Raw genomic sequence first — 27982 nt, 5'->3', positions numbered from 1 at the left:
CCAATTACATTAATTCCCCCCAGTATATACAGTAGTTATTGTGAGGTGTTGTTGTAAGAGATTTGTGGCTTTCAAACACATATTTGCGTGCCTGGCATACAAAATGCTAATATTGGAAATTACTGTTCGGTCACCTGCACACATTCAGTATTTGGTCAGTATTTTACCTCAGTATGTGTAAGTCAAAATCAGGCAAGGAACATTCAGAGGAAAAGTATAATAGAAACCCGTCACCACTTCTGCATTTATCACCCACTCCTGGTATTGGCTTACAAATACTGAGGTAAAAAACTCACCAAATACTGAGGTAAAATATTACCCGTCATCACTTCTGTATTTATCGCCCACTCCTGGTTTTGGCTTACAAATACTGAGGTAAAAAACTGACCAAATCCTGAGGTAAAATAGTACCCGTCATCACTTCTGTATTTATCGTCCACTCCTGGTTTTGGCTTACAAATACTGAGGTAAAAAACTCACCAAATACTGAGGTAAAATAGTACCCGTCACCACTTCTGTATTTATCGCCCACTCCTGGTTTTAGCTTACAAATACTGAGGTAAAAAATTCACCAAATACTGAGGTAAAATAGTACCCATCATCACTTCTGTATTTATCGCCCACTCCTGGTTTTGGCTTACAAATACTGAGGTAAAAAACTCACCAAATACTCAGCTTGCGAACATGGCCTTATAGTATTATCCCATTTTTCAGCCTGTGTATTACACCGGGATATCAAATGTATAACCTTGAGTTCCAAAATGTCCACAGCATTCACGAGCGCATTATTCTACAACATCCACCTGTTGTTATTCTGTATTCCAATACTACAGTATTCCATGGCAATTTATGTTCCTTACCGATGAGTCCACTACTGTTTCAGTAAATGACAAACTGGACATGCCCAAGACAGAAAAAATAAAAGGCCTAAATAGGACAATTGTTCAAGACATTGTACAAATAAAGGTAGGTTCACATAAGCATTTAAAAAAAACAGTCAATCATTTGCATGAAAAATCTTGCAGTACAATCAAAGGACCATGGCCATCTATGACTAGCACCAAAGTCAGGCACTACAAATTAAAAACAGAATCAAAGCGTGTTCACTAGAGTTGAGCGACTTTTGGTTTTTTAGGGTCGCGTTTCGTTTCGTGAAACCCGACTTTTCCAAAAGTCGGGTCGAGCAAGATCGTCCGATTATAGGGAAAAGTCGGGGTCGTCCCGAAACACGAAACCCAATGTAAGTCAATGGGGAATAAAAGTCGGCAGTGAGAGGAGGACAGGAAACACACCAACAGTGCCCATTTGAATGCCAAAAGCATCAATTCTTCTTACTTAAGCTTGTCAACCTTAATTAACTTCATAATATAAGTTACGCACTGAAAAATGGGTGTTATTTGGCTAAAGTTGTGGGGGGGAGGGCTGGCTGCAGGTTTTCATGTGCCCTGGGCGAAAGAGCGCCCCTTTAACACATACCACAACTCATCATGCTCCGATACGGCAGATAAATAGCGGTATAGTACAATGAAAAATACCTCACTTTTTACATCTCATGACGAGGCCCATCTATTTCTCCATACAGAATCATTGGTCCCATATAATGTTTGAAACAGTATATGATGAGCTCCACATAATGCTACAGTATATGTTGGTCCCCATGGATGAAGCTCCACTGTCTTATGGGCCCAAATAATGCTCCAAACATAATGGGCCCCATTTCTAATGCTCTAGTGTATAATGGGCCCTGTAAATGCTGCTCATTGCACAAAGGTTTGAAAGGGTACCGTATCCCCGGATAACATGTATGGATAGCGTACACATTCAAAATATATGTCTATACAGCATGAGGCAGGCTCAGACGGTGTTAGGCCCCGTATGGATTGCACGTCATTGCACAAAGGTTAGAAAGGGTACCGTATCCCCGGATAACATGTATGGATAGCGTACACATTCAAAATATATGTCTATACAGCATGAGGCAGGCTCAGACGGTGTTAGGCCCAGTATGGATTGCACGTCATTGCACAAAGGTTAGAAAGGGTACCGTATCCCTGGATAACATGTATGGATAGCGTACACATTCAAAATATATGTCTATACAGCATGAGGCAGGCTCAGACGGTGTTAGGCCCAGTATGGATTGCACGTCATTGCACAAAGGTTAGAAAGGGTACCGTATCCCCGGATAACATGTATGGATAGCGTACACATTCAAAATATATGTCTATACAGCATGAGGCAGGCTCAGACGGTGTTAGGCCCAGTATGGATTGCACGTCATTGCACAAAGGTTAGAAAGGGTACCGTATCCCTGGATAACATGTATGGATAGCGTACACATTCAAAATATATGTCTATACAGCATGAGGCAGGCTCAGACGGTGTTAGGCCCAGTATGGATTGCACGTCATTGCACAAAGGTTAGAAAGGGTACCGTATCCCCGGATAACATGTATGGATAGCGTACACATTCAAAATATATGTCTATACAGCATGAGGCAGGCTCAGACGGTGTTAGGCCCAGTATGGATTGCACGTCATTGCACAAAGGTTAGAAAGGGTACCGTATCCCCGGATAACATGTATGGATAGCGTACACATTCAAAATATATGTCTATACAGCATGAGGCAGGCTCAGACGGTGTTAGGCCCAGTATGGATTGCACGTCATTGCACAAAGGTTAGAAAGGGTACCGTATCCCTGGATAACATGTATGGATAGCGTACACATTCAAAATATATGTCTATACAGCATGAGGCAGGCTCAGATGGTGTTAGGCCCAGTATGGATTGCACGTCATTGCACAAAGGTTAGAAAGGGTACCGTATCCCCGGATAACATGTATGGATAGCGTACACATTCAAAATATATGTCTATACAGCATGAGGCAGGCTCAGACGGTGTTAGGCCCAGTATGGATTGCACGTCATTGCACAAAGGTTAGAAAGGGTACCGTATCCCCGGATAACATGTATGGATAGCGTACACATTCAAAATATATGTCTATACAGCATGAGGCAGGCTCAGACGGTGTTAGGCCCAGTATGGATTGCACGTCATTGCACAAAGGTTAGAAAGGGTACCGTATCCCCGGATAACATGTATGGATAGCGTACACATTCAAAATATATGTCTATACAGCATGAGGCAGGCTCAGACGGTGTTAGGCCCAGTATGGATTGCACGTGATTGCACAAAGGTTAGAAAGGGTACCGTATCCCTGGATAACATGTATGGATAGCGTACACATTCAAAATATATGTCTCAGGAGGCAGGCTCAGACGGTGTCAGGCACAGTATGGATTTGACGGCCCAGATTACACAGCGGAGGAGCAGGGAGAGGTAAAGATTGCAAATGCTGGGGCCCTGCCCAAGCAAGGGGGGCCCACTCTTGGGCGTCTGTACTGGCACTGGGCCCCTCATAGTACAGCGGCGTGTCTGACGGCGGGTGTGCACCACCACCGTCAGAGACACTTGATTGCACTATGAGGGACCCTGTGCCAGTGCCCGCGCCCAAGAGTCGGCCTACCCACCTGTCCAGGGCAACGGCACTCGCACGGTGTCGTGCGCTAGGTGGTTACCCCAGCCATGGGGGGGAGGCAGCACAGTTAGGGAGTTTTAGAAAGTGGCATATGTTGATGTTGGACATTCAGCTGATGCAAAAGGCGAAATAGGTGAAGTACCAGGAAGAGGTGGACCAAAGCAAGCCATTTTTCTGTCACCCTATGTGTCATCAGGGGAAGGTGGGACAAAATCCTTGGAAACCCATGCGTGGTTCATTTTAATGAAGGTTAGATCATCCACATTTTGGGTTGACAGACGGGTCCTTTTTTCTGTCAGGATTGATCCAGCTGCACTGAAGACTCTTTCCGGTAGCACACTTGCAGCTGGGCAAGCGAGCTCCTGTAAGGCATATTGGGCCAATTCAGGCCAGGTGTCCAGTTTAGCGTCCCAATAGTCAAAGGGGAATGACCTGTGTGGGAGAACATCGATATGGGAGGAAAAGTAGTTTGTAACCATAGTTGACAACTGCTGTCTCCTGTCACTTTCCATCGATGCAGTATTACCAGTTGTGTGAGCGGTATTTGAAAAATCAGTCCACAACATTGTCATGAAACCCCTGTCTCCAACGCCACTTCTGCTGTGTGCACCACGAACACCTCTGCCAAGCTGCCCCCGGCCCGTATGGCTCGTGTGAGAACCATCACCGCTGCTGTGTGCTGGGAATGCCTCAAGCAACCGATTTACCAGAGTTGCTTGTTTATTAGCCAATATTAGGTCAAGGTTCTCCTGTGGCATGATGTTTTGTAATTTGCCTTAATAGCGTGGATCCAGGATGCTGGCCAACCAGTAGTCGTCATCGTTCATCATTTTGGCAATGCGGGGGTCCCTTTTTAGGATCCGCAAGGCATAATCTGACATGTGGGCCAATGTTCCCGGTGTCAATGATGCACTGCGAGTGCTGGGTGGAGGAGCACTTTCTGGCAAATCCACATCCCTCCAATCACGCACAAACCCTGTACCAGACCTTGCCACGCCAACATTTTCACTTGCCCCACGAGATGCATCCTCCTCCCCTAAGTAATCATCCCCATCATCCTCCTCCTCCTCCTCCTCTTCTTCCTCCACCTCGTCCAGGAGAGGTCCCTGAGCAGACAATGGCTGAATGTCATCAAGGATTCCCTCCTCCTCTTCCTCCTCATCAACATTGGCTGCAGACGCCTGCTCCTTAAGGTGTGTCAAAGTTTGCATGAGCAGACGCATAAGTGGGATGCTCATGCTTAGGATGGCGTCGTCTGCGCTTACCAGCCGTGTGCATTCCTCAAAACACTGAAGGACTTTACAAAGGTCTTTCAGCTTCGACCACTGCACGCCTGTCAACTCCATGTCTGCTCTCAAAGTGCCTGGCCGTGTATCCTCCCACAAATGCATTATGGCCTGCCTCTGCTCGCACAGCCGCTCCACCATGTGCAGGGTGGAGTTCCACCTTGTTGCAATGTCGATAATGAGGCGGTGGTTGGGAAGGTGGAGCAATCGCTGCAGCTTCTGCATACGAACGGAGTGTACAGGCGACCGGCGGATGTGCGCGCACAGTCTTCGCACCTTCTGGAGCAGGGCTGTTAACTCCGGATAATTTTTGAGGAAGCACTGCACCACCAGGTTCAAGGTGTGAGCCAAGCAAGGTATGTGGCTGAGTTTTGAAAGGGCTATGGCTGCCACAAAATTACGGCCGTTATCACTAACTACCTTGCCTGCCTCAAGATGTACACTGCCCAGCCATGACTCAGTTTGTCGCTTCAAGTACTCGGCCAGCACCTCGGCAGTGTGTCTGTCGCCCAAACACATCATCTGCAACACAGCCTGCTGACGCTTTCCACTAGCTGCTCGATAGGGGGACACATCGTGTGCAACAGTGGCAGCTGCAGATGGAGTGCTCGTACGACTGCGCTCTGTGGACGAGCTTTCACTTCTGGAGGAGGAGGAGGGTCGAACGCCTACAGCCAACTGTTTCCTATACCGTGGGCTAGGCAGCACTGTCCCACCACCGCTGTCCCCTGTGGACCCTGCATCCACCACACTAACCCAGTGCGCAGTGATGGACATGTAACGGCCCTGGCCATGCCGACTGGACCATGCATCAGTTGTGAGGTGCACCTTTCCGCTCACTGACTGCTTGAGTGCATGGACAATGCGGTCTTTCACATGATGGTGGAGGGCTGGGATGGCTTTGCGAGAGAAGAAGTGGCGACTGGGTAGGTCATAGCGTGGTACTGCATAGGCCATGAGTTCGCGGAAAGCTGTGCTTTCCACCAACCGAAAGGGCATCATCTCAAACGAGATTAGTTTGGCAATGTGGGCGTTCAAACCCAGTGTACGCGGATGAGAGACTGAGTACTTTCTTGACCTACTCATAGTGTCTGGGAGGGTGAGCTGGACTTGAGAGCTGCATATGGTGGAAGTAGCGGTGGACAGGGCGGACTGAGAGAGGGTTGATGATGGTGATGGAGTTGGTGTTCTTTCTGATGGCCTAGAATCAGTCTTTCGTTGATATAACAGTGGGATTCCCTGACTGCTGTGGCCTTGCAACGACACCTCAACATTTGCTGCTGTGCTAACCGGTGGGCTTACAGTGGGGGAAACAATGTAGCGTTGCTGACTACCTTCGTTGTGATCAGTTGCACATGTGGCACTTGAGGTTTGGTGTTGTGTCCACGCTTGCAAGTGCATGCTGGTTAAATGTCTAAGCATGCAACTGGTATTCAAATTTTTCAGATTTTTCCCTCGGCTAAAGGTCTTTGCGCACTTCTTACAGATAACCTTGGCCTGATCATGAGGATTTTGTTCAAAAAAGTGCCACACTGCACTCTTCCTACTTTGGCAGACATTTTGCGGCCTAGCACGCTGTGATCTTTTGACCCTCTGGACAAGCTGTCCAGCAACTCTTTTGATGTTTGGAACCTGTCTTTGGAGTGCTCCGGGCCTGCCAGATAACAGCTGTTGCGATGTCGATGTCTGCTGTGGATGCTCCTCATCTGAGCTATTGGAAGCAGCACCCTCTTCCCCCAATGGATGCCAATCTGGGTCAACAACTGGGTCATCCATCACCTCCTCTTCTATGTCATGTGCACCTTTCTCTGTGTCACCGTGTATGGTGGTATAGTGTGCGGGAAGGGGCACCTGAGTCTCATCAGGGTCAAAATCTGGCTCTGTACACTGCGAGGACAATGTAGTGCTCTGAGTGAATGTACCAGCAGAATCATCCATCAGCGGCTGTGCATCAGTGCACTCCATGTCAGATTCATCTTGGCCTGGGTAATTCACCATTTGACTTGATAATCCAGGCATGGTATGTGAAAACAGCTCCATGGAGTAATCAGTAGTATGGCCTGCGTCATCCTTCAATCTTGGTTGGGGTGAAGGACACAAGGAAAGGTGTGGTTCATGAACATGAGCCTCCAATGACGACTCAGTGCTTTTACTTTTTACAACTGAAGAAGAGGAGGCGATAGAGCTGGAGGCTGAGTCAGCAATGTAAGACAAAACTTTTTCCTGATGCTCTGCCTTTAAAAGCGGTTTGCCAACTCCTAGGAAACTAAGCGTTCGAGGCCTTATGTAGCCAGACGATGACGCAGGGTCAGCACCTCCTGCATTCGGTCCTATTTTGCTCTTGCCACTACCATCAGATCCACCACCAACACCATCATTACCAGCTGCCAACCCCCGTCCAATTCCACGGCCTCTTCCACCAGCCTTCCTCATTTTTGGTAGAAATGTAGACAAAATCCAACAAACTATATAGTAATGTAAAACAAGGTACAAGGTGTCTATAGGACAGGGGAGATTTAGAATTTCTGCACACACTTGTGGACAGTGGACACTTTTGGATTGTGTGAGGCCCACTGATATCTGAGCGCTATGTGACACGCTCGATGGCACAGCTGTGACAAAAGTGACTAGAGGATAAGGGAGATTGGATTGCTTTTAAAAAAGCAGTTTGCGGAGCAGTGGGTAAACAGCAATGCCAGCGTGTCAGGAAGCCTTAAAAGAGAGCCCAACAACCAACACCACTGATACACCACAATATAGCCTCCCCTTGCACTGCACACACAGTGACTTGTGTGTTGTGCAGGCCAAATCGCTAGCAGCAGAAGCAGTTTTTTTGTCTTCTTCCCTGCCTAACGCTCTCCCTACAGAATCAGCAGCAACCTCTCCCTATACTAAGATCGGCAGAAGTAAGATGGCGGTCGGCGTGCACGCCCTTTTATACCCCTTGTGACGCCCACCAAAGCAAGCCAATCACTTGCATGCCCTTCTGAAAGATGGTGGTGACCCGTGCCTAGGTCATCACGTTGCCCACAGTGTCCGTGGATCCTGATTGGCTGAAAAAGAGCGCAAAACAAACTTTTGAAACGCGACTTTGGCGCGTAAGTCGCCGACCTCGTGGCCGACCTCATCCTAGGGTCGGGTTTCGTTTCATGAAACCCGACTTTGCCAAAAGTCGGCGACTTTTGAATTTTTTCGACCCGTTTCGCTCAACTCTAGTGTTCACACTGAAAAAAACTGTCTGCGCACAGTTAGCACTAGGAATGAATGTTTTTCCACAGGGCTGTTTGGGGGACAGGTTTTTCAGACAAACTGAATGTTCGTTTGAAAAAATTTACAGCATGCACTAGATGTTCTGTATTTTGAATGAGATTCAGTGATAAGTGGTCATAAAGGAAGCAACCCAGGGGCAGACAAGGATGTCAGGTCTCCACCGCAGCTCCAGCCAAAAACCTCCAATGGAGGATAGGAGCAATGAGAAAATGGAAAACGGTCTTAGGAGCGCAGGAAAGAGGCTCAGACAAGAAATGGGTTTAAACCACAACACGTTTCGACAGAGGATCCCTCTTCATCATGTGATGAAGAGGGATCCTCCGTCGAAATGCGTTGTGGTTTAAACCCATCTCTTGTCTGAGTCTCTTTCCTGCACTCCTAAGACCGTTTTCCATTTTCTCACTGTATTTTGAATGAGACTCACTTATAAAAATGTATGGGTGTGCAAAAAAAAAAAATGGATCCCATGTGGATCAACATCAAAGTTTTACAAATACGTTGCGATTTTTATTTTAGGAAATTGCTCTTAGTCTGGAATAGTGATGATCGAGCACTAAAATGTTTGACAGCTCGGTACTCAAATTGAGCAGGTTGGACGCTCAGATGAGATTGACTCGAGTGACGAATATAATGGAAGTCCATGGGATACTCGAGGAAGACTCTACCCAGAGGGCTGGGGGGAGGAGGGCAGGAAAATAGCTGAAATGGATAAAAACAGCATTCAAATTGAATTGGGACAGTATGGGGAAGATGCCTGGATGCATTCTTGACTCCCAGATCGCTGCTGGGAACAATGTTCCCAGAGTACTTCGGCACTTTTACGGACTGACAATTAAACATACCAAACTAAAGATAAAATGGATTTTACAGGAAAAAATGTTAGGAAACATTCTTTCCTGTGTAAAAACTTGTATATAAGGCATACGGTAATTAAAAGGAGGAAAAAAAAACCCTCCTCCACCCATTAGACTATGTTCATAAGTAGCATTTTTGCTCTTTCTCAATGCTTTCAATGGTGAAAGAAATGCTGCAAAAACACTGAAAGAATTGACATGCTTCTTTAAAAAATAAAAAAATAGGAGAATGAGGAGTATATGATTATTGTAGTAAAACTATGTATAAATTGTATTAAAGTATTAATATAAAATGACAGTAGGATAAAGTGACGAGATGCATAGACAAACACATACAACAGGGTCATACATGATGAAAAAAAATAAAAAATCATGAATCGTCAAAAACATCCATAGTAAATGAAGCAAGAAATGTGCTGTAGTGTCAATTAATACACCCTGGTCAGACCTGTCACAATACGTAAAAGTGCATAGTAGCAGGTGAGTGCAATGGGATAACAGGTATAGGAGAGGGGCAGAGCTTATCAGGTATGGACGAGTGACCCTGAGCTGAATGACAAGACCCCAACATGCGTTTTGCATGTTCCAGACACCGCTTTCTCAAGGGGATTCTTTAAAAAATGCAGCAGTTATCCATTTCCATCAGGAAAATAAGGAATCATGTGCATGAGATTTATGATTTTTTTTCCCATTTCTAAGGAGTGGGACTCCTAGACTGGTAAAACCTATGCACTAAGCACTGCTTCAGCAACCTAAAAACAAAAATCATTTTCAGGGTTACATATTTTGTTTTCCCTATTAAGAACTGCCAAAAATTAGAAGGAAGAGGGACTCCAATACACCCTTTATTAGACATAAAAAGGACCTCATACACATTCTGTTAAAATTGTTAGGTAGTGGGACTCCTAGACTTATAAAGCCCAAGCACAAATTTCAAGGTCTGCCAAAAAATAGAAGGAGGGACGTCGAGGAGGGCCTCAGAAAACATATTTTTCCCATTTTTAAGGAACTGTTAAACCGGTTAAGACCCTTAGTGCAAGGGCTTACAAACAATTATCACCAGGGTGTATGTATATATATATAAACTTCTCACCCACCAATGGGGGTGATCTTTTTTTTCCTTCCTCATTCTCGGGTCCTCTATCAGAGGCCTGGGAGTTTGAGGGTTCTGCGCAGGATCCTAGTTGTTCCCAGCATTGCGCTTTTCTGGACAGAGAGTTCAGATATTGCTCCTGGGATTTGTTGTAGCCATTCTTTCAACTTAGAGGTCACTGCTCCAAGTGCTCCTATCACCACTGGAATCACTGTTGCCTTTACCTTCCACATCTTATCCAGTTCTCCTTTGAGGCCCTGGTATTTCTTCAGCTTCTCATATTCCTTTTTTCTGATGCTGCTGACACTTTGACACATCTATTTTCATTGGTGTCTTCTGATCCTTGTCTACTATCACAATGTCTGGTTGGTTAGCCAAAACCTGCTTATTCATCTTGATCTTGAAGTCCCACAGGATTTTAGCCCTTTCATTCTCCACCACTTTCTTTCGGGTCTCCCACCTGGACTTAGAGGGACTTAGCCTACATGCTGTGCAGATGTTCCTATATACAATTCACGCTGCTTGGTTATGTGGTTCGGTACATGCTGTTCCTGCTTGCATTTTGCATCCTGCCACTATGTGTTGCACTGTTTCTGAGGTTTCTTTGCATAGTCTGCACCTTGGGTCTTGTTTTGTGTGGTAGATTCCTGCTTCTATGGATAATCTCCCTCGATCTGGGGCTCCATGTAAGATCTCACCCCATGGGGTCAAAATGATCACAAGAATGGTGAGCAAAAATCCCAGAGCCACACGGGGGGACCTAGTGAATGACCTGCATAGAGTTGGGACCACCATAACAAAGGCTAACATCAGTAACACACTATGCCACCAGGGACTCAGATCCTGCAGTGCCAGACATGTCCCCCTGCTTAAGCCAGTACATGTCCGAGCCCGTCAGATCAAGGGAGATTATCAGTGGTCTTGTATGTCTACCATTTTCTTATTATTGCTCCCACAGTTGATTTCATCACACCAAGCTGCTTGCCTATTGCAGATTGAATCTTCCAGCCTGGTACAGGGCTACAATTTTGTTTCTTGTGTCCTTCGACAACTCTTTCGTCTTCACCATTGATGCAAGTGCTCTATTGGCATCTTCTAACATACTGTCTGGTGGTGTTTCTTTGCTGAGCCTTGGCAGTCAATCTCTGGTATTGATGGTATTTAGTTTATCTAAGACCTTCTGTTTCAGATCCGCTGCAGTGCTCTCTAGTTGCAGGATTGGATCAGGATTTTCAGGGGGTTGCACATGTTGTTCTTCCACATGTGGGGAGGATCTGCAGTACAGTTGATCCATCTCAAGTTGTGATAATAGCTCTCTCTTTATGACATTGAAACGTTGGGTGCCTAGTTGATTCTCAGTCAGTGGACATGCAGGTCTTGTATCCATGCAGAGTTTCCTTATTCACTTCATATACCCTCTCTCATTTGGTCTGCTGTTATAGTTGCATGTCATCAGATCCAGGTTCTCTTGCCTAGTCCATGTATGGTCTGCTCCAGTGTGTGTGTGTGTGTGTATATATATATATGTATATATATATATATATATATATATATATATATATCTGTTTGTGTGTATATGTGTGGGTATGTATATATATATATATATATATATATAAATATATAAATATATATTATATATATACAGTATATATATATATATATATATATATACAGTGGGGCAAAAAAGTATTTAGTCAGTCAGCAATAGTGCAAGTTCCACCACTTAAAAAGATGAGAGGCGTCTGTAATTTACATCACAGGTAGACCTCAACTATGGGAGACAAACTGAGAAAAAAAAATCCAGAAAATCACATTGTCTGTTTTTTTTTCATTTTATTTGCATATTATGGTGGAAAATAAGTATTTGGTCAGAAACAAAATTTCATCACAATACTTTGTGATATATCCTTTGTTGGCAATGACAGAGGTCAAACGTTTTCTGTAAGTCTTCACAAGGTTGCCACACACTGTTGTTGGTATGTTGGCCCATTCCTCCATGCAGATCTCCTCTAGAGCAGTGATGTTTTTGGCTTTTCGCTTGGCAACACAGACTTTCAACTCCCTCCAAAGGTTTTCTATAGGGTTGAGATCTGGAGACTGGCTAGGCCACTCCAGGACCTTGAAATGCTTCTTACAAAACCACTCCTTCGTTGCCTTGGCGGTGTGCTTTGGATCATTGTCATGTTGAAAGACCCAGCCACGTTTCATCATCAATGCCCTTGCTGATGGAAGGAGGTTTGCACTCAAAATCTCACGATACATGGCCCCATTCATTCTTTCATGTACCCGGATCAGTCGTCCTGGCCCCTTTGCAGAGAAACAGCCCCAAAGCATGATGTTTCCACCACCATGCTTTACAGTAGGTATGGTGTTTGATGGATGCAACTCAGTATTCTTTTTCCTCCAAACACGACAAGTTGTGTTTCTACCAAACAGTTCCAGTTTGGTTTCATCAGACCATAGGACATTCTCCCAAAACTCCTCTGGATCATCCAAATGCTCTCTAGCAAACTTCAGACGGGCCCGGACATGTACAGGCTTAAGCAGTGGGACACGTCTGGCACTGCAGGATCTGAGTCCATGGTGGCGTAGTGTGTTACTTATGGTAGGCCTTGTTACATTGGTCCCAGCTCTCTGCAGTTCATTCACTAGGTCCCCCCGCGTGGTTCTGGGATTTTTGCTCACCGTTCTTGTGATCATTCTGACCCCACGGGGTGGGATTTTGCGTGGAGCACCAGATCGAGGGAGATTATCAGTGGTCTTGTATGTCTTCCATTTTCTAATTATTGCGCCCACAGTTGATTTCTTCACTCCAAGCTGGTTGGCTATTGCAGATTCAGTCTTCCCAGCCTGGTGCAGGGCTACAATTTTGTTTCTGGTTTCCTTTGACAGCTCTTTGGCCTTCACCATAGTGGAGTTTGGAGTCAGACTGTTTGAGGGTGTGCACAGGTGTCTTTTTATACTGATAACAAGTTTAAACAGGTGCCATTACTACAGGTAATGAGTGGAGGAAAGAGGAGACTCTTAAAGAAGAAGTTACAGGTCTGTTAGAGCCAGAAATCTTGATTGCTTGTTTCTGACCAAATACTTATTTTCCACCATAATATGCAAATAAAATGAAAAAAAAACAGACAATGTGATTTTATGGATTTTTTTTTCTCAGTTTGTCTCCCATAGTTGAGGTCTACCTATGATGTAAATTACAGACGCCTCTCATCTTTTTAAGTGGTGGAACTTGCACTATTGCTGACTGACTAAATACTTTTTTGCCCCACTGTATAATGGAGAGAGAATTGTAAAGGTAGGCCTCATACACATGCTAGAAAGATTAAAAAAAATTATAAGGAGGGCATCATACATATCCTGGAAAAAATAGAGAGCAAAGACCGCATGATGACCCTTTAAAAATTTGGAGCAAGGGCCGGATGAAGACACTATAAAAAATTTAGAGCGAGGGTCGCATGATGACTCTAAAAATTTGGAGTAAGTGCCGCATGAAGACTTCTATAAATTTAGAGTGAAGACCGCATCATGGCAAAGTTGGCAGGATCAAGTCTTTCTGTCGGAAGATCCAAGTGATGAAGGAAAGGCACAGGCTACATTAAAGATGTCAACTGTTGCATGAATAGAAACAATCAGTATCTTTGTGTCAGATATCTTGCCCTCATCTGAGCCCAGCTTGGCCATGGAAGCAACTTAAAGAGGGAGCAGTGGCTGTAGCATGTGAGCCTCAGATTTGGCTCAACTCTATAGAAAATCCAACTAAGGCTACTTTCACACTTGCATTTTTTTTGCTGCGCGTTTTTTGCGCACACAAACGCATTAAAAAAACGCATCATGCGTTTGTGTGCGTTTTTTTGTGGGTTTTGGTGCTTTTTTAAAAAAACGCATGCTTTTTTTGCACATACGTGTGCATTACAATGCACATGTATGCGCACTCAGAATTGAATGGGTGTTTTGCTGTAAAAAAACGCATTGCGTGCGCACGTGTTTTTTGGGCACAAGTCGGACGCACAAAAAATGCAACAGGATGCATTTTGTGAGCCCGAGCGCACACTACAAAAAACGCACGCGCATACAAACGCGTGTGTATGCGCACATATGCGCAACCATGTTAAAGTATAGGGAAAAAAGCATGCTTTTTTGCGCTAAAAAATTGCGCAAAAAAAAAAAGCAAGTGTGAAACCAGCCTTAAACTGCATTTTTCAAATGGATGAAAGGGGTAAAAGCATCTCTTGTGTTGGATGCATGAAGCTCCTGTGCCAGTTGTACCATGAGTGACCTTGAATCCTAGACTCCTTGTTGTTGGCCACACATGGTGGTTTGCCCCTTCTCATTGTTTGTTATTACCCTGCTGGATTTAGGGACTTTGAGCCGCAAGAGGCTTCTACACCCTTTGCCTTGGACTTTGCCCCAATCTCCTCTGTGGACTTTGCCCAATCCCTTTATCGACTTTGCCCCATCTACCCCAGATTGAATAAGCGTTGATATCTCAACCGGGTTGAGAAACATTGCTTAAAAGAACTCAGACTTTGTCTTCCAATGTCCCAACCCAGAGGGACCAGAGTTGTGCTAACTCAAAAGGGAAAAGGACACTATTTTCCCTACGGACAAGACACTGCTATTATTTCTGTTTGCTGTATTGTCATGCAGCTCTTATTGATGCTTTTCTATCTTGCAACATTTTTTTTAGATTGTAAGCATCGATCTTCAGTACTACGTTTTTAGCTGTCACAGTGATGATTTTCAGATACATAGGATTTGGTTTGCCTCATCTCATCTTCTTCATCGTGGATTGGGTGAGAATGAGGAAGAGGAGGCTGAGGACGATGAGGTACAGAAGTTGGTTTCCAGCGCTGCAGAGGGTACTACCCACACCATATTCATCCTGTCCATCGTGGATGGGCTGAAGAGGAAGAGGAGAGGGAGGAGGAAAAGATGAAGAGTCGTCCTTCTGCTATGGACAGGGAAGTTTTACCTGTTGGAAGTCTGGCACATATGGCTGACTTTATGTTCCTCTGCCTTTTCCATGATCCTCACGTTATATGCATTTTGGCCAACACAAATTACTTGTTGTTCACCCTTCTCAACCCATGCTTCAAGGAGAACTTTCCATTTCTGCTTCCTGCGGCAGAGAGGGCTAGCAAAATGATGCAATAGCAGAATACCCGGATGACAACAGCGATACATAATGCAAAATCAAATGTACTTTTTTTTTCTATTCTCATGCACCGTTTACCACTCAAAAATGTGTATACACTTCATCATTTCTTCTTTTTCTTGTCCTCCTCCACCTTTAATCTTCCTTTAATCCAAAACTATCCCTTCTCCAGCACCTATACATATAAACTGAATGCAGGTAACAGCGGTATTAATAAGAAAAATGGATGCAACCCTAATAAAGAGTTTTGGTTTTAGGTTGCAGCAGCTACAACTCTAAGGCAATAAGCCCTGCCTATATAACTCTAATGCAAAACTTGCCCTTCTCCAGCAACTATCTCTACAATAAATGCAGCTAAGAGCAGTATTAATAGGTGATAGAATAGAATAGATGTAGCCCTGATAAGGACTGTTGGTTTTATGTTTCTGGAGCAAGGACTGGTAAGGCCCCATCAAACACAGCGATATCGCCAGCGAGATCGCTGATTTTGTGATGCCACAGCGATCTTGCCAGCGATATCGCTGTGTGTGACGGGGATCAGCGACCACCCCCCTGCCGGGTATCGCTGATCGCGCTTGATCTTCCTGGGTAAACAGCGGGTATCCAAGAGCCGCACGGCTCTTAGATACCCGCTGTTTACATTGGAAACCAGCTTGCTCGCTGGTCTTGATCGCTGGAGGGGCTGTCTATGTGACAGCTCACCAGAGATCAGCCTAATGATGTCCCAGCGATCCCATCCATGTCGGATCGTTGGTGGGATCGCTGGGACATCGTTATGTGTAATGAGGCCTTTAGGCTTTAAACCTTGGCTATAGGCCTTTAATGTATTACTATCCCTTCTTCATCAGATAGCCCTACACTAAAAACAATGAACAGTGGTTTTAATAGGGACTAAAATAGAATAGGTATAGGCCTGATAAGGAGTTTTGGTTTTAGGTTGCAGCAATAAGGATTGTAAGGCAATAACCCCTGCCTAGATGCCTCTAATGCAAAACTAGCCCTTCTCCACCAACTATCAATACACTAAATGCTGCTAAGAGCAGTATTAATATGTAATAGAATAGAACAGATCAAGCTCTGCTCAGGACCTTGGCTATAGGCCTCTAAAGGACTACTATCCCTTCTCCAAAAGTTATCCCTGCACTAAATACAGCTATAGGTATTTATATTGACTATACTAGATATAGCCCTGAAAAGGGCTTTTGGTTATAGCAGCAATGACTGAAAGGCAATATAAACACTGCCTAGATGCCTCTAATGTAAACTTTCCCTTCTCCAGCAACTCTCCCTACTCTATTTCCAAGATACAGTGTGACAAGCATCATGTTACTGGATCTTATGCAGACTCAATGACGTGATTTGGCAGGCCAATCACAGAAATGCTAGCAGCCAAAAATGGCTATGGCATTACCGTAAATGGCAGGCAATCCCCACATGCTTTGTGGCTGAAAAAGAGCTGCAAATCGTTTGGGGCAGGGACTCAAGCATGTTCTCGAGCATTATGAGATACTAAACCAAGTAACAAGTTGCCAAAGCACCCCGATTCTCAATTAAATCTCAAACAGTGGCAAGCACGCTCACTCATCACTACTGCAGATGTGTAAAAACTGATGCGATACAGATACCATATGGATATCAAATGGTTTGCATATTCACACGTGGTCAAAATTGTTGGTACCCCTCATTTAATGACAGAAAAACCCACAATGGCAACAGAAATAACTTGAATCTGACAAAAGCAATAATAAATCTAAAATCTATGAAAATGAACAAATGAAAGTCAGACTTTGCTTTTCAACCATGCTTGCAGAGAAATTAAAAAAAAATAAAACTCACGAAATAGGCCTGCACAGAAATGATGGTACCCTTAACTTTATATTCTGTTACACAACCTTTTGAGGCAATTTCTGCAATCAAACAATTCCTGTAACTGTCAATGACACTTCTGCACCTCTCCACAGGTATTTTGGCCCACTCCTCAAGAGCAAACTGCTCCAGTTGTCTCGTGTTTGAAGGTTCCCTTTTCCAGACGACATGTTTCAACTCTTTCCAAAGATGCTCAATAGGATTTAGGTCATGGATCATAGAAGGCCACTTCAGAATCATCCAATGTTTTCCTCTTAGCCATTTTTGGCTGTTTTTAGCTGTGTGTTTTGGGTCATTATCCTATTGCAAGACCCATGACCTGCGACTGAGACCAAGCTTTCTGACACTGGACAGCACTTTTCTCTTTAGAGTCCCTTGATAGTCTTGAGATTTCATTGTACCCTGCACAGATTCTAGACACTCTGTGCCAAATGCAACAAAGCAGTCCCAGAGCATAACAGAGCCTCCTCCATGTTTCACAGTAGGGACAGTGTTCTTTTCTTGATATGTTTCATTTTTCCATCTGTGAACATAGAGCTGATGTGCCTTGCCAAACAGTTCAATTTTTGTCTCATCTGTCCATAGGACATTCTCAAAGAAGCTTTTTGGTTTGTCAATATGTAGTTTGGCAAATTCCAGTCTGGCTTTTATAATGATTTTTTTTCAAGAATAGTGTCCTCCTTGGTCATCTCCCATGAAGTACACTTTATCTCATACAACAAGAGATGGTGCAATCAGACATTGATATTCCTTGAGCTTGAAGTTCACCTTTAATCTATTTAGAGCTTTTTCTGGTCTCTTTTGTTACCACTCATATTATCCCTCTCTTTGATTTGTCATCAATTTTCCTCCTGCGGCCATGTCAAGGGAAGATGGCTACAGTCCCATGGAGCTTAAATTTCTGATTAATATGTGGAACTGTATTCACAGGAACATCAAGCTGCTTGGAGATGGTCTTATAACATTTACTTTTAACATGTTTGTCTATCATTTTCTTTCTAATCTCCTGAGACAACTCTTTCCTTTGCTTCCTCTGGTCTATGTTGCGTGTGATACACACTATGTCACCAAACAGCACAGTGAGTGTCTGTAGCCCTCTACAGGGTGGGCCATTTACTTTACATTAAAACCAAGCACAACATTGCTTTTCTTGTGAAATTCTCAATAAGTTTCATGTGTCACATGACCCTCTTCCCATTGGAAAAAATAAAGTTGGATCCAAAATGGCCGACTTCAAATTGGCCGCTATGGTCACCACCCATCTTGAAAAGTTTCCCCCTCCCATATAGTAATGTGCCACAAAAAGGAATATCATCAACCGTTCCCATTTTATTTAGGTGTATCGATATAAATGGCCCACTCTGTATACAGGCCCACTCACTGATTCCAAGATTATAGACACCTGTGATGCTAATTAGTGGACACACCTTGATTTGACATATCCTTTTTATAACATTATTTTCAGGGGTACCATCATTTCTGTCCAGGCCTATTTCTTGAGTTTAATTTTTTTTTAAATTCCGTGGAAGCATAGTTGAAAAGCAATATCAGACTTTTATTTGTTCATTTTCATAGATTTTTGATTTATTATTACTTTTGTCAGATTCAAGTTATTTCTATGACCATTTTGGGTTTTCTATCATTAAAAGAGAGGTACCAACAATTTTGACCACGTGTGTAGATGACAATGTGACAATGCAGCAAAATCTCAATCAAAGTAGACAACTGGACCTGACTAAGACTGAAAAAATAGAAGGTCTGACAATTGTTTAAGCTATTGTAAGAATAATAACATGAGTTACCAGTCTAAAAAACAGTCACCTTTCTGGACTGAGTAGACAGATTTCTTTAATATGTGAAGAATTATCCAAATTGATCCAAATAGGGTATCCAACCATTAAATCATATACATCCCTTCAAAATATCTTTATTGATTAAAAAACCATATTGAATGGTTCACACCAAAAAACGTGCACAAACAAATGCAAAAACAAAATTGTGTTCCAAAATTAACATTAAAATGGGTAATGCTAGGAGTCCCTCTCATGTCAACTAGGCTGTCGCCTTCCTGGCTGTGGAGGTTGGCACCCTAGGGGGAACGTTGTGGTGCCCCCACTCCACGATGGCTGACCCTGGGAGCCCTATAATTCCCTACAGCCACTAGGGGAACCCTCCTACCCGATATCCTAAGGGAACCCCTACCAATAGACATAGATGAACCTATATCTAAAAGAGGACCCTAGACCCCAATTAAAATCAAAAAGAACACAATTGGCAATTGGTGACAATTGACATAGTTACCGAAACCTTCCACAACGTGGTCAAAGGATAACAATACTTCCGAGGTTTGGGCCCTTTGTTTGCCAAATTAGACTGTAGTCTCTCAATATGCAGACTAAATTTAAAAGGTTGCTAACAAAAATTTGATACTGCTTATATTGCCACCCAATAGTTGGCATAGATGAAAAATGATGCTCAGACAAATTTTTGGGTCCCCTGCGGGCATGCGCAGTGCAAGCCATATGTAAGTGATGGGTGTTTATGGCGATCTGGGTGCCATATTTAAAACGAGGTAGACGTAAGAGGGACTCCTAGCTTTACCCATTTTAATTTTGGAGCACGGTTTTATTTAAATAATATATGCCAATTATGTACAGTGGGGATGGAAAAAACGTAAGGTTTTTAATAATCAATATAATCGAATAGGAGAGCAGATGTGATGATTTATGCAAAGCATAGTAGATAAACAAAGTGGGACAGATACAGTCTAGAGATGAAGAGGAAATAATAAAGGGGGCAAGGAAAAAAAGAATGAAAAAGGTCACTGTTCCCCTCTTCGACTCGTTGCCCAGTAAGTGGTTGTTTGATGCAGATTTCATCATGTAGTAAGCTAAGATGCAATTTATGCTTCTGAGCTACACTGAACTTTTTTATGACTTAACATATACCAGGAGTGCAGTTTCTAATGGACTGACAGAGAGAATCGATAGATTTTCAGGTTAGTGATCAATCATGTTATATGCCTCACCATAAGGAAGAAAATAATGGACCAACCATACAAACCAGTCATATTTTTGTGGGAAGCTAAAGAAGTTGTGTAATGAAGGTTTTTTTTAAAAGGGGCTGGCCACTTTATCATTATTTGACAAATGTGGGGACATGATTTTATGGCACTTACTACTCTATAAGTATGACAGGTTCTCCTCCTGTTAGTGCTGACTTTCACACAGACTGCACAGCTCTGCTGTTCTCTAGATGAAAATGGATAGAGTGTCATGCAATAAGACTTGTCTATTAGCCTCCTCCATTTGAAAATCACCTTTGCTATGTGTAGTGAATTTTAACTCCTTTCCTCTGCAGCAAATTTTCATTGTTGCACTCTTTTCCTCTACTTCTTCCAAATGCCATAACTTTATTTTTCAGTCAACATAGCAATATGGAGAACTTGTTTTTGGGGATGACTTGTAGTTTAGAATTATATAATCAATTTTATCATGTAATGTACTGGAAAATGGCTTAAAAAGTCAAACTGGATGAAATAGTGAAAAAAAACGCAATTTTGGCATTATTTTGGGCTTTTTATTTGTACGGTACAGTTACAACGATAACAAGCTTGCTTAATTTTTTTATTTAAGTGGTGAAGAAATTGGGAACTTTATACAAAAAGTCGGTTTGTGTTTTCATTTTCTGAGACCCATAACAGTTTTTATCTTTCTATCAATTGAGCTGTTTGAAGTTTGCTTTTTGCATGGCAAGCTGACCATTTTATTGATGCCAATTCTTGTACATAGGTTGTTTTGATTGCTTTTTAATGCATTTTTAAGGGAGGTGTGGTGACTGAAAACCTGCAATGCTGGCATTTTCATTCTTTTTATCTTTATAGAGTCAATTGTTGGGTTAATAAATTTTATATTTTGATAGATCAGACTTTTATGGACAATGCAACACCAAATATATTTATTTTTATTTTTAATGGGGAGATTTTAATTTTTATGTGCTTTGATTTTTTTTAACTTTTTTTTTCATTTTTTACTTTTACTTTTTTAGTTCCCTTAGGTGATTTGAACCTGGCATCAATCAATCGCTTACACTACAAACTGCAATGTAACAGTATTGCAGTATATAATGAAAATCACAGTATCATATGAAACCCAGCCTTTAGTTAAGCTTCACAGGAGTTCCAAGATGGCAACAACAGGGGCCTTCAACAGGCCCCAGGTAGTTATGGTACCCCATCAGTTGTCTGAAATCATGTGGATAAGGGGGCACGTTATGCCAGGGATGACGAGCAATGAAACTGAGATTGACAGCAGCATTTAAATGTTTAATAGCAGAGACTGGAGCTCAGCTCTGGTTGCTGCTGATAGACACAGATACCAACTATTTTATTAGTTAAAGCTGGCATCAGATACATGTGGAGAGAGCTCAGATCCTTAACTCCCTCATTGTCACCCTCACAATGATGTACCTATACATTGTTTTCCTTTCAGGGGTTGTTTGGAGGAGCTGTGTATTCTGCGGGGAAGGCTGTGCTAAAAAGCGCAGGAAACAATTTGTTTGTTATGCTTATATACAGAGTTATTACAAAAGAATGGTGCACAATTATAGCCTTGGTATTCATGTTTGAGAGAACATAGTACAAATTTATTAACAAGAAAGAAACACTATCCATTCACAGTCTAGGTACGTACCATCATATATTGGAAATGGACTCCGCTGTTTCATTGATGAATTGTCTCAAGTCGTTTCACCGATGTATCGTTGGCCTCTACAATCGCCAGATCTAACAGATGGAAGAGGCCAGGAGCCATTTGGTGAGCTGCATTTCTTGCTACATGTTCACAGATTTACCAGTGGAAAAGCCAAACTTCACATGCCACAAATGCAAGCTTGTGTCCCTGTTGGAGGAAAAGTTGCAAAATCTCGAAGAGAGGTTGGCTACGTTGAAGATCATTAAGGAAGGTGAAGAGTTCTTGGACAGAGCAGAATTATCTCTTCATGTTACAGAAAGAGAAGAAATTCGAAGTGCACCTGAAGAAACAGAGGAATGGAGACATGTGACCCAGAGAAGCAGGAGGATCAGGAGGCAGTCAGCACCCATACTGCTCAGAAACCAGTACCAGGCTCTCACGCAGGAAAACGATGAAGAAATACATCAGGATAAGACTTTGCCAACAAACAGCAACCTTGTACGCCTTCAGAGTCCTCCTGGATGGAGAAAGAAAAATGTTGTGAAGAAGAAACGGAGAGTGGTGGTCATGGGGGATTCCCTGCTGAGAGGAACAGAGGCCGCTATCTGCAGACCGGATATAACTACAAGAGAAATGTGCTGTCTTCCAGGTGCAAAAATTAAAGATGTGTCTGACAGGATATCAGGACTCTTCAGACCTACAGATGACTACCCATTCCTGCTACTACATGTGGGGACAAATGACACCGCAAGAAACGACCTGGAAATCATCTGCAGAGACTTTGAAGACTTAGGCAAGAAAGTGAAAGAACTGGGAGCGCAGGTGGTCTTCTCTTCCATCCTCCCAGTGGATGGCCATGGAACAAGGAGGTGGAATAAGATTCTGCAGGTGAACAACTGGCTACGTCGATGGTGCCGTCGGCAACGATTTGGATTTCTGGATCACGGAGTGAACTACTTATACGATGGACTACTTGCTAGAGATGGGGTGCACCTTACGAAGACTGGAAAGCATGTATTTGGAAGTCGCCTTGCTACACTTGTAAGGAGAGCTTTAAACTAGAACAACATGGGAAGGGAAACAAAAGACCAGAAAAAGCCATACACCTGACAAATGCTATTGAGAACTCTGCTATTAGAAGTGGAAAGGAAGAACAAAGACGAAAGAATCTAATTAATAAAAATATTGGAGAAAGAGAAACCAATCACAAACTAAAATGTTTCTATACTAATGCACAAAGCATGGGCAACAAACAAGGAGAATTGGAACTACTAACACAGGAACAGAAATATGATGTAATTGGAATCACTGAAACTTGGTGGGACAATACACATGATTGGAATACAAGACTAGAAGGATACAACTTATTTGCAAGAAACAGACTTGATAAACGAGGAGGGGGTGTCGCATTGTATGTTCGAAACGCGTATATCTGCACAGAGATTGAAGCTTCAGAGACTGGGAGTTCTGTGGAAACTGTTTGGGTAAGAATACAAGGACAGAACAATGGAAAGGACACCATTGTAGGCATTTACTACAGGCCGCCTGTGCAAGCTGAAGATATAGATGAACTCTTTATGCATCAGATGGCCAAGTTCTCCAAAAAATATGACATAGTTGTCATGGGAGATTTCAACTATCCAGACATTTGTTGGGAATCTCTCTCAGGCAAAACTAACAGGTCAAGGAAATTCTTATCCTCTCTTGCTGACAACTTTATCTTCCAAAAGGTAAGGGAGAAAACAAGGGGAACTGCTACCTTGGATCTAATCCTTATAAACAGGGAGGAAATGGTTGAGGAGGTAAAAGTGGCTGGGACCCTAGGAGGTAGCGACCATGCTATTTTAGAATTTTGGATTACTAGAGGTGGAAGACCTGTGAAGACTCAGACGTCAAGGTTAGATTTCAGAAAGGCAGATTTTAAGGGATTCAGAAAGAGAATTGGAGGGATCCAATGGCTGGATATCCTTAAAGACAAAAATGTCCAGGAAGGATGGGAAATTTTGAAAAATGAAATTCTCAAAGCACAGTTGTTAACAATTCCGAAAAGAGGGAAGAATAGGAAGCATTTAAGGAAACCAGGATGGATGAACACAGAACTTAAGCACATGCTAAAAAGGAAGAAAAAAATGTTTATAAAATGGAAAGAGGGAGGCATATCTAAAGAAGAATATAATGCTGTCTGCAGAACCTGCAGGGCACAAATCAGATTATCTAAAGCTGAAAATGAACTGAGGCTTGCAAGAGATGTCAAAAGCAATAATAAAGGATTTTGGGGATATGTCAAAAGTAAAAGAAAAGTCAAAGATGCTATAGGATTTTTACAGGATGAAAATGATGAAATGGTAAGACAGGATGTTGAGAAGGCTGAACTTTTAAATTCCTATTTTGCATCTGTTTTCTCTCAGAAAGGAAATGCAACATCAACTGTTATTCACTGTCCTATTAAGGGAATAGAAGAATCCAGGATATCTATAAACAGAAAGATAGTGAGGAAACACTTAGCTAACCTAAATGAATTCAAGTCTCCAGGTCCAGATGAATTACACCCCAGAGTACTGAAGGAGATAGCAGAAGAAATTTTTGAACCCCTCTCCATAATCTTTGAAAATTCTTGGAGAACAGGAGAAGTGCCAGAAGACTGGAGAAGAGCAAATGTTGTTCCTATCTTCAAAAAGGGGAAGAAGGTGGACCCAGGCAACTATAGGCCGGTGAGTCTGACTTCTATACCAGGAAAGATCTTTGAACAAATTATTAAACAACATGTATGTCAATACCTGGATAAGAATGAAGTGATTAAACAGAGTCAGCATGGGTTTCTAACTAATAAGTCATGTCAGACTAACTTAATTTCCTTCTATGACGGTATCACTGATTGGGTGGATCAAGGAAATGCTGTAGATATAGTATATCTTGACTTCAGCAAAGCATTTGACAAAGTCTCTCATACAATCCTTATTGAAAAAATGACTAAGTATGGAGTGGACAAGGCAACTGTTAGGTGGATTCATAACTGGCTTAGTGATCGGACCCAAAGAGTGGTCGTAAATGGCTGCACATCCAGTTGGAAGAATGTCTCAAGTGGGGTACCACAGGGCTCTGTCCTGGGCCCTGTATTGTTCAACATCTTTATCAACGATTTAGATGAAGGAATTGAGGGTAAACTGATTAAATTTGCTGATGACACAAAGCTAGGAGGGATAGCTAATACTAGAGAAGAGAGAGAGAGGATTCAAAAAGATTTAAATAAACTGGAGAAGTGGGCAGCAACTAACAGAATGGTTTTTAACAGGGAGAAATGCAAAGTACTACATCTGGGCAATAAAAATGAAAAAAGCATATATAGAATGGGAGGAATAGGGCTAAGTGACAGCACATGTGAAAAAGACTTGGGTATACTAATAGATCACAGACTGAATATGAGTCAACAGTGTGATGCAGCAGCAAAAAAGGCAAATGCAATTCTAGGATGTATTAACAGAAGCATACAGTCTAGATCACGTGAAGTCATTATTTCCCTCTACTCCTCTTTGGTCAGACCTCATCTGGAATATTGTGTCCAGTTTTGGGCACCACATTTTAAAAAAGACATCAACAAACTGGAGCAAGTTCAGAAAAGAGCGACCAGAATGGTGACCGGTCTGCAAACCCTGTCTTATGAGGAAAGGTTGCAGGATTTGGGAATGTTTAGTTTGCAAAAGAGAAGACTGAGAGGAGACTTAATAGCTGTCTACAAATATCTAAAGGGCTGTCACATTGTAGAAGGATCAACTTTATTCTCATTTGCACAAGGAAAGACTAGAAGCAATGGGATGAAACTGAATGGGAAGAGACACAGATTAGATATTAGAAAAAACTTTTTGACAGTTAGAGTGATCAATGAGTGGAACAGGCTGCCACGAGAAGTGGTGAGTTCTCCTTCAATGGAAGTCTTCAAACAGAGGCTGGACAGACATCTGACTGGGATGATTTAGAGAATCCTGCTTTGAGCAGGGGGTTGGACCAGATGGCCCAGGAGGTCCCTTCCAACTCTACGATTCTATGATTCTATGATTCTATGATTATGGCAAAGTACGATCTCAACCCTATATCTGTGGGGCTACACCAAGAACTCTGTATCTGCCCCCCAGCCTCAGGATCTGAATGAACTGATGCAATGCATCACTTGAACAGTGGATTCCATTTCTGAGGATATGCTGGCATAAGTCTGGACAGAACTGGACTACCACCTAGACATCTGCTATGTACCAATGGAAATCACTTTGAACATTTTTAGTATGTAGACAAAGCTTGGACAGATAATGTGTCTTTTCATGTTAATAAATTTGTGTTATGTTCTCTTGGTCATGAATAGCCAGGTTTTAATTTTGCACCATCTGTTTTGAATCGCCCTTTAAAAGTAAAATCCACAAAGTCAAATTCCCTACACATTTGTTAACATAAAGTGACCAACCCCTTTAAAAACTGCATGCGCCTCAAGTAATGTGGCCAGAAGGACCACTAACAAGTTTACTTACAGTGCAAAAAACTTCACCTGAACATTTTGCCCCAGATAAAGGAAAGTCTATCTGGTTAGCGTGGCTGGGTATCCTCAAGAAGTGACAGAATATCAACATCTATAATGCCAATATGAATAGACTAATATGTGAAAAAAAGTAAGTTTATTTGTTTATTTCCAATGTAAACTACTTCCTTTACTCTTTTAATTCCTTAGGTAGAATAGACATATATTTCACATTAGTATGGTAGTTTATGTGCTCCGTGTTTTATTTTATATACATATGAGTAGTATAATAAACCCTAAGGAATAAGACTACATTCATGATAATGTGCATCTGTCAAATGGTCAATTTATACATCGGAAAAATGACACTATTTCTAAGTCTCAATGCACTAGGCTACCTGATTAAAATATAGTGTAGGAGCAGAATGATTTCTTTCAATTATTGCACAGGGAATTGTCCCAAGTGAATCTCTACTATAGTAACAAACATATGAGCTATAAATGAATTGGCCACAAGCATCAGGGACCATAAATCTGACCCAGAAGAGAGAATTAAGTCTACAGAAATAGAAGCGTATACATGGCCAGTGAGAATTGCCATTTCCATATTTCAGACTGTATCACGATGATGGATGTTCACTGTAGCACATTCTGTGTAATTGTCTTATTTCTAAATACTTGCACAAACATCTTCATTTTTAGTCATGTGCTTTCAGAAAGAGATACAGAGGTTGGTATAAAGGTGGAATCCAAATATTCTATGACTTTTTAATCTAGGAAAACTATCCCATTTTAAATAACCTATAAAACAGTCCAGTAGATTGCGTGAATCATGTTCTTCATGCTATGGTTAATCAATGATCCTCCATTATTGTTTATACATATGCACATTGTTTTATTGCAGGGGCTACATGTATGCTGGGCTTGAATTTGGCGCTGAATGTTACTGTGGTCACAAAATTAAAGCCTTAAATGTCAGTGAATCGGAATGTAACATGGAGTGCAAGGGAGAAAAAAGCAACATGTGCGGTGGAGTAAATCGCTTATCTATTTACAGACTGGAGCTCACGCAGGAGTCTGCGAGGAGGTGTGAGTACTGTCTTCCATTCCATTACTTTCTTAACTTGTGTAGGTGGATTTCAACTCCATAACAAAAGTTATGGCTTAACTATTTGGCCAGGCAGTCAAACTAGCTCTCCCTCCATGCTAAATGGGTGCATTAATTTCTTAAGCCACATTGAGATATCCAGGATTTTTCAGGTACGCAAGAAACGGTCCGAGTGTTATCAGTGTTTTGGATGAGAGTTTCGTTATGGTTTCAATTTTTACCATCGGAGTGATTTTGATGAATCAACAAATAAGTAAATACATTACAAAGCCACTGCTATTCATTGAAACTATACTCACGGGATGCACACGGATTGTACACTGAGGCCATCCATGGGTTGTCTGTGATTTTCATAGACTTGTACAGGTGATTTTGACCCATGACTCCAATCATGTCTTTGTGATTATTTTGTGCGTCAAAAAGCACAGACGTGGGAATAACACCGTAGACTTTGAATACTTGTTCCATCACCTCAGGTATATTTAGGAAACACATAATTTGTTTCTGTTGGCATCCTTATATCTGTACACAATGTGATCATAGTTCATAAGTAGATGAACAGTATCAAGATAAGCACTGCTGCCTCCATCATATTGTATAGTTTCTT

General features: G+C 42.3%; 1 protein-coding gene across 2 annotated transcripts in view; it reads left to right on the top strand.

The window, feature by feature from the left end:
• Window positions 1-27982, top strand: part of WSCD2 (WSC domain containing 2) — a 606696-nt gene that overhangs the window by 389028 nt on the left and 189686 nt on the right. For both annotated transcript variants that reach the window (XM_073562054.1, XM_073562051.1), the window contains one exon: window positions 27172-27356. In XM_073562054.1, coding sequence (XP_073418155.1) covers window positions 27172-27356 — 185 coding nt within the window. The remainder of the gene's footprint in view (window positions 1-27171; window positions 27357-27982) is intronic.

The sequence above is a fragment of the Dendrobates tinctorius genome, unplaced genomic scaffold (genome assembly GCF_039654945.1).
Source record: "Dendrobates tinctorius isolate UK_male_01 unplaced genomic scaffold, ASM3965494v1 ptg000003l, whole genome shotgun sequence".
NCBI lineage: Eukaryota > Metazoa > Chordata > Amphibia > Anura > Dendrobatidae > Dendrobates > Dendrobates tinctorius.
The sequence above is the reverse complement of the archived record's forward strand: the minus strand, read 5'-3'. Positions and strand labels throughout refer to the sequence as shown.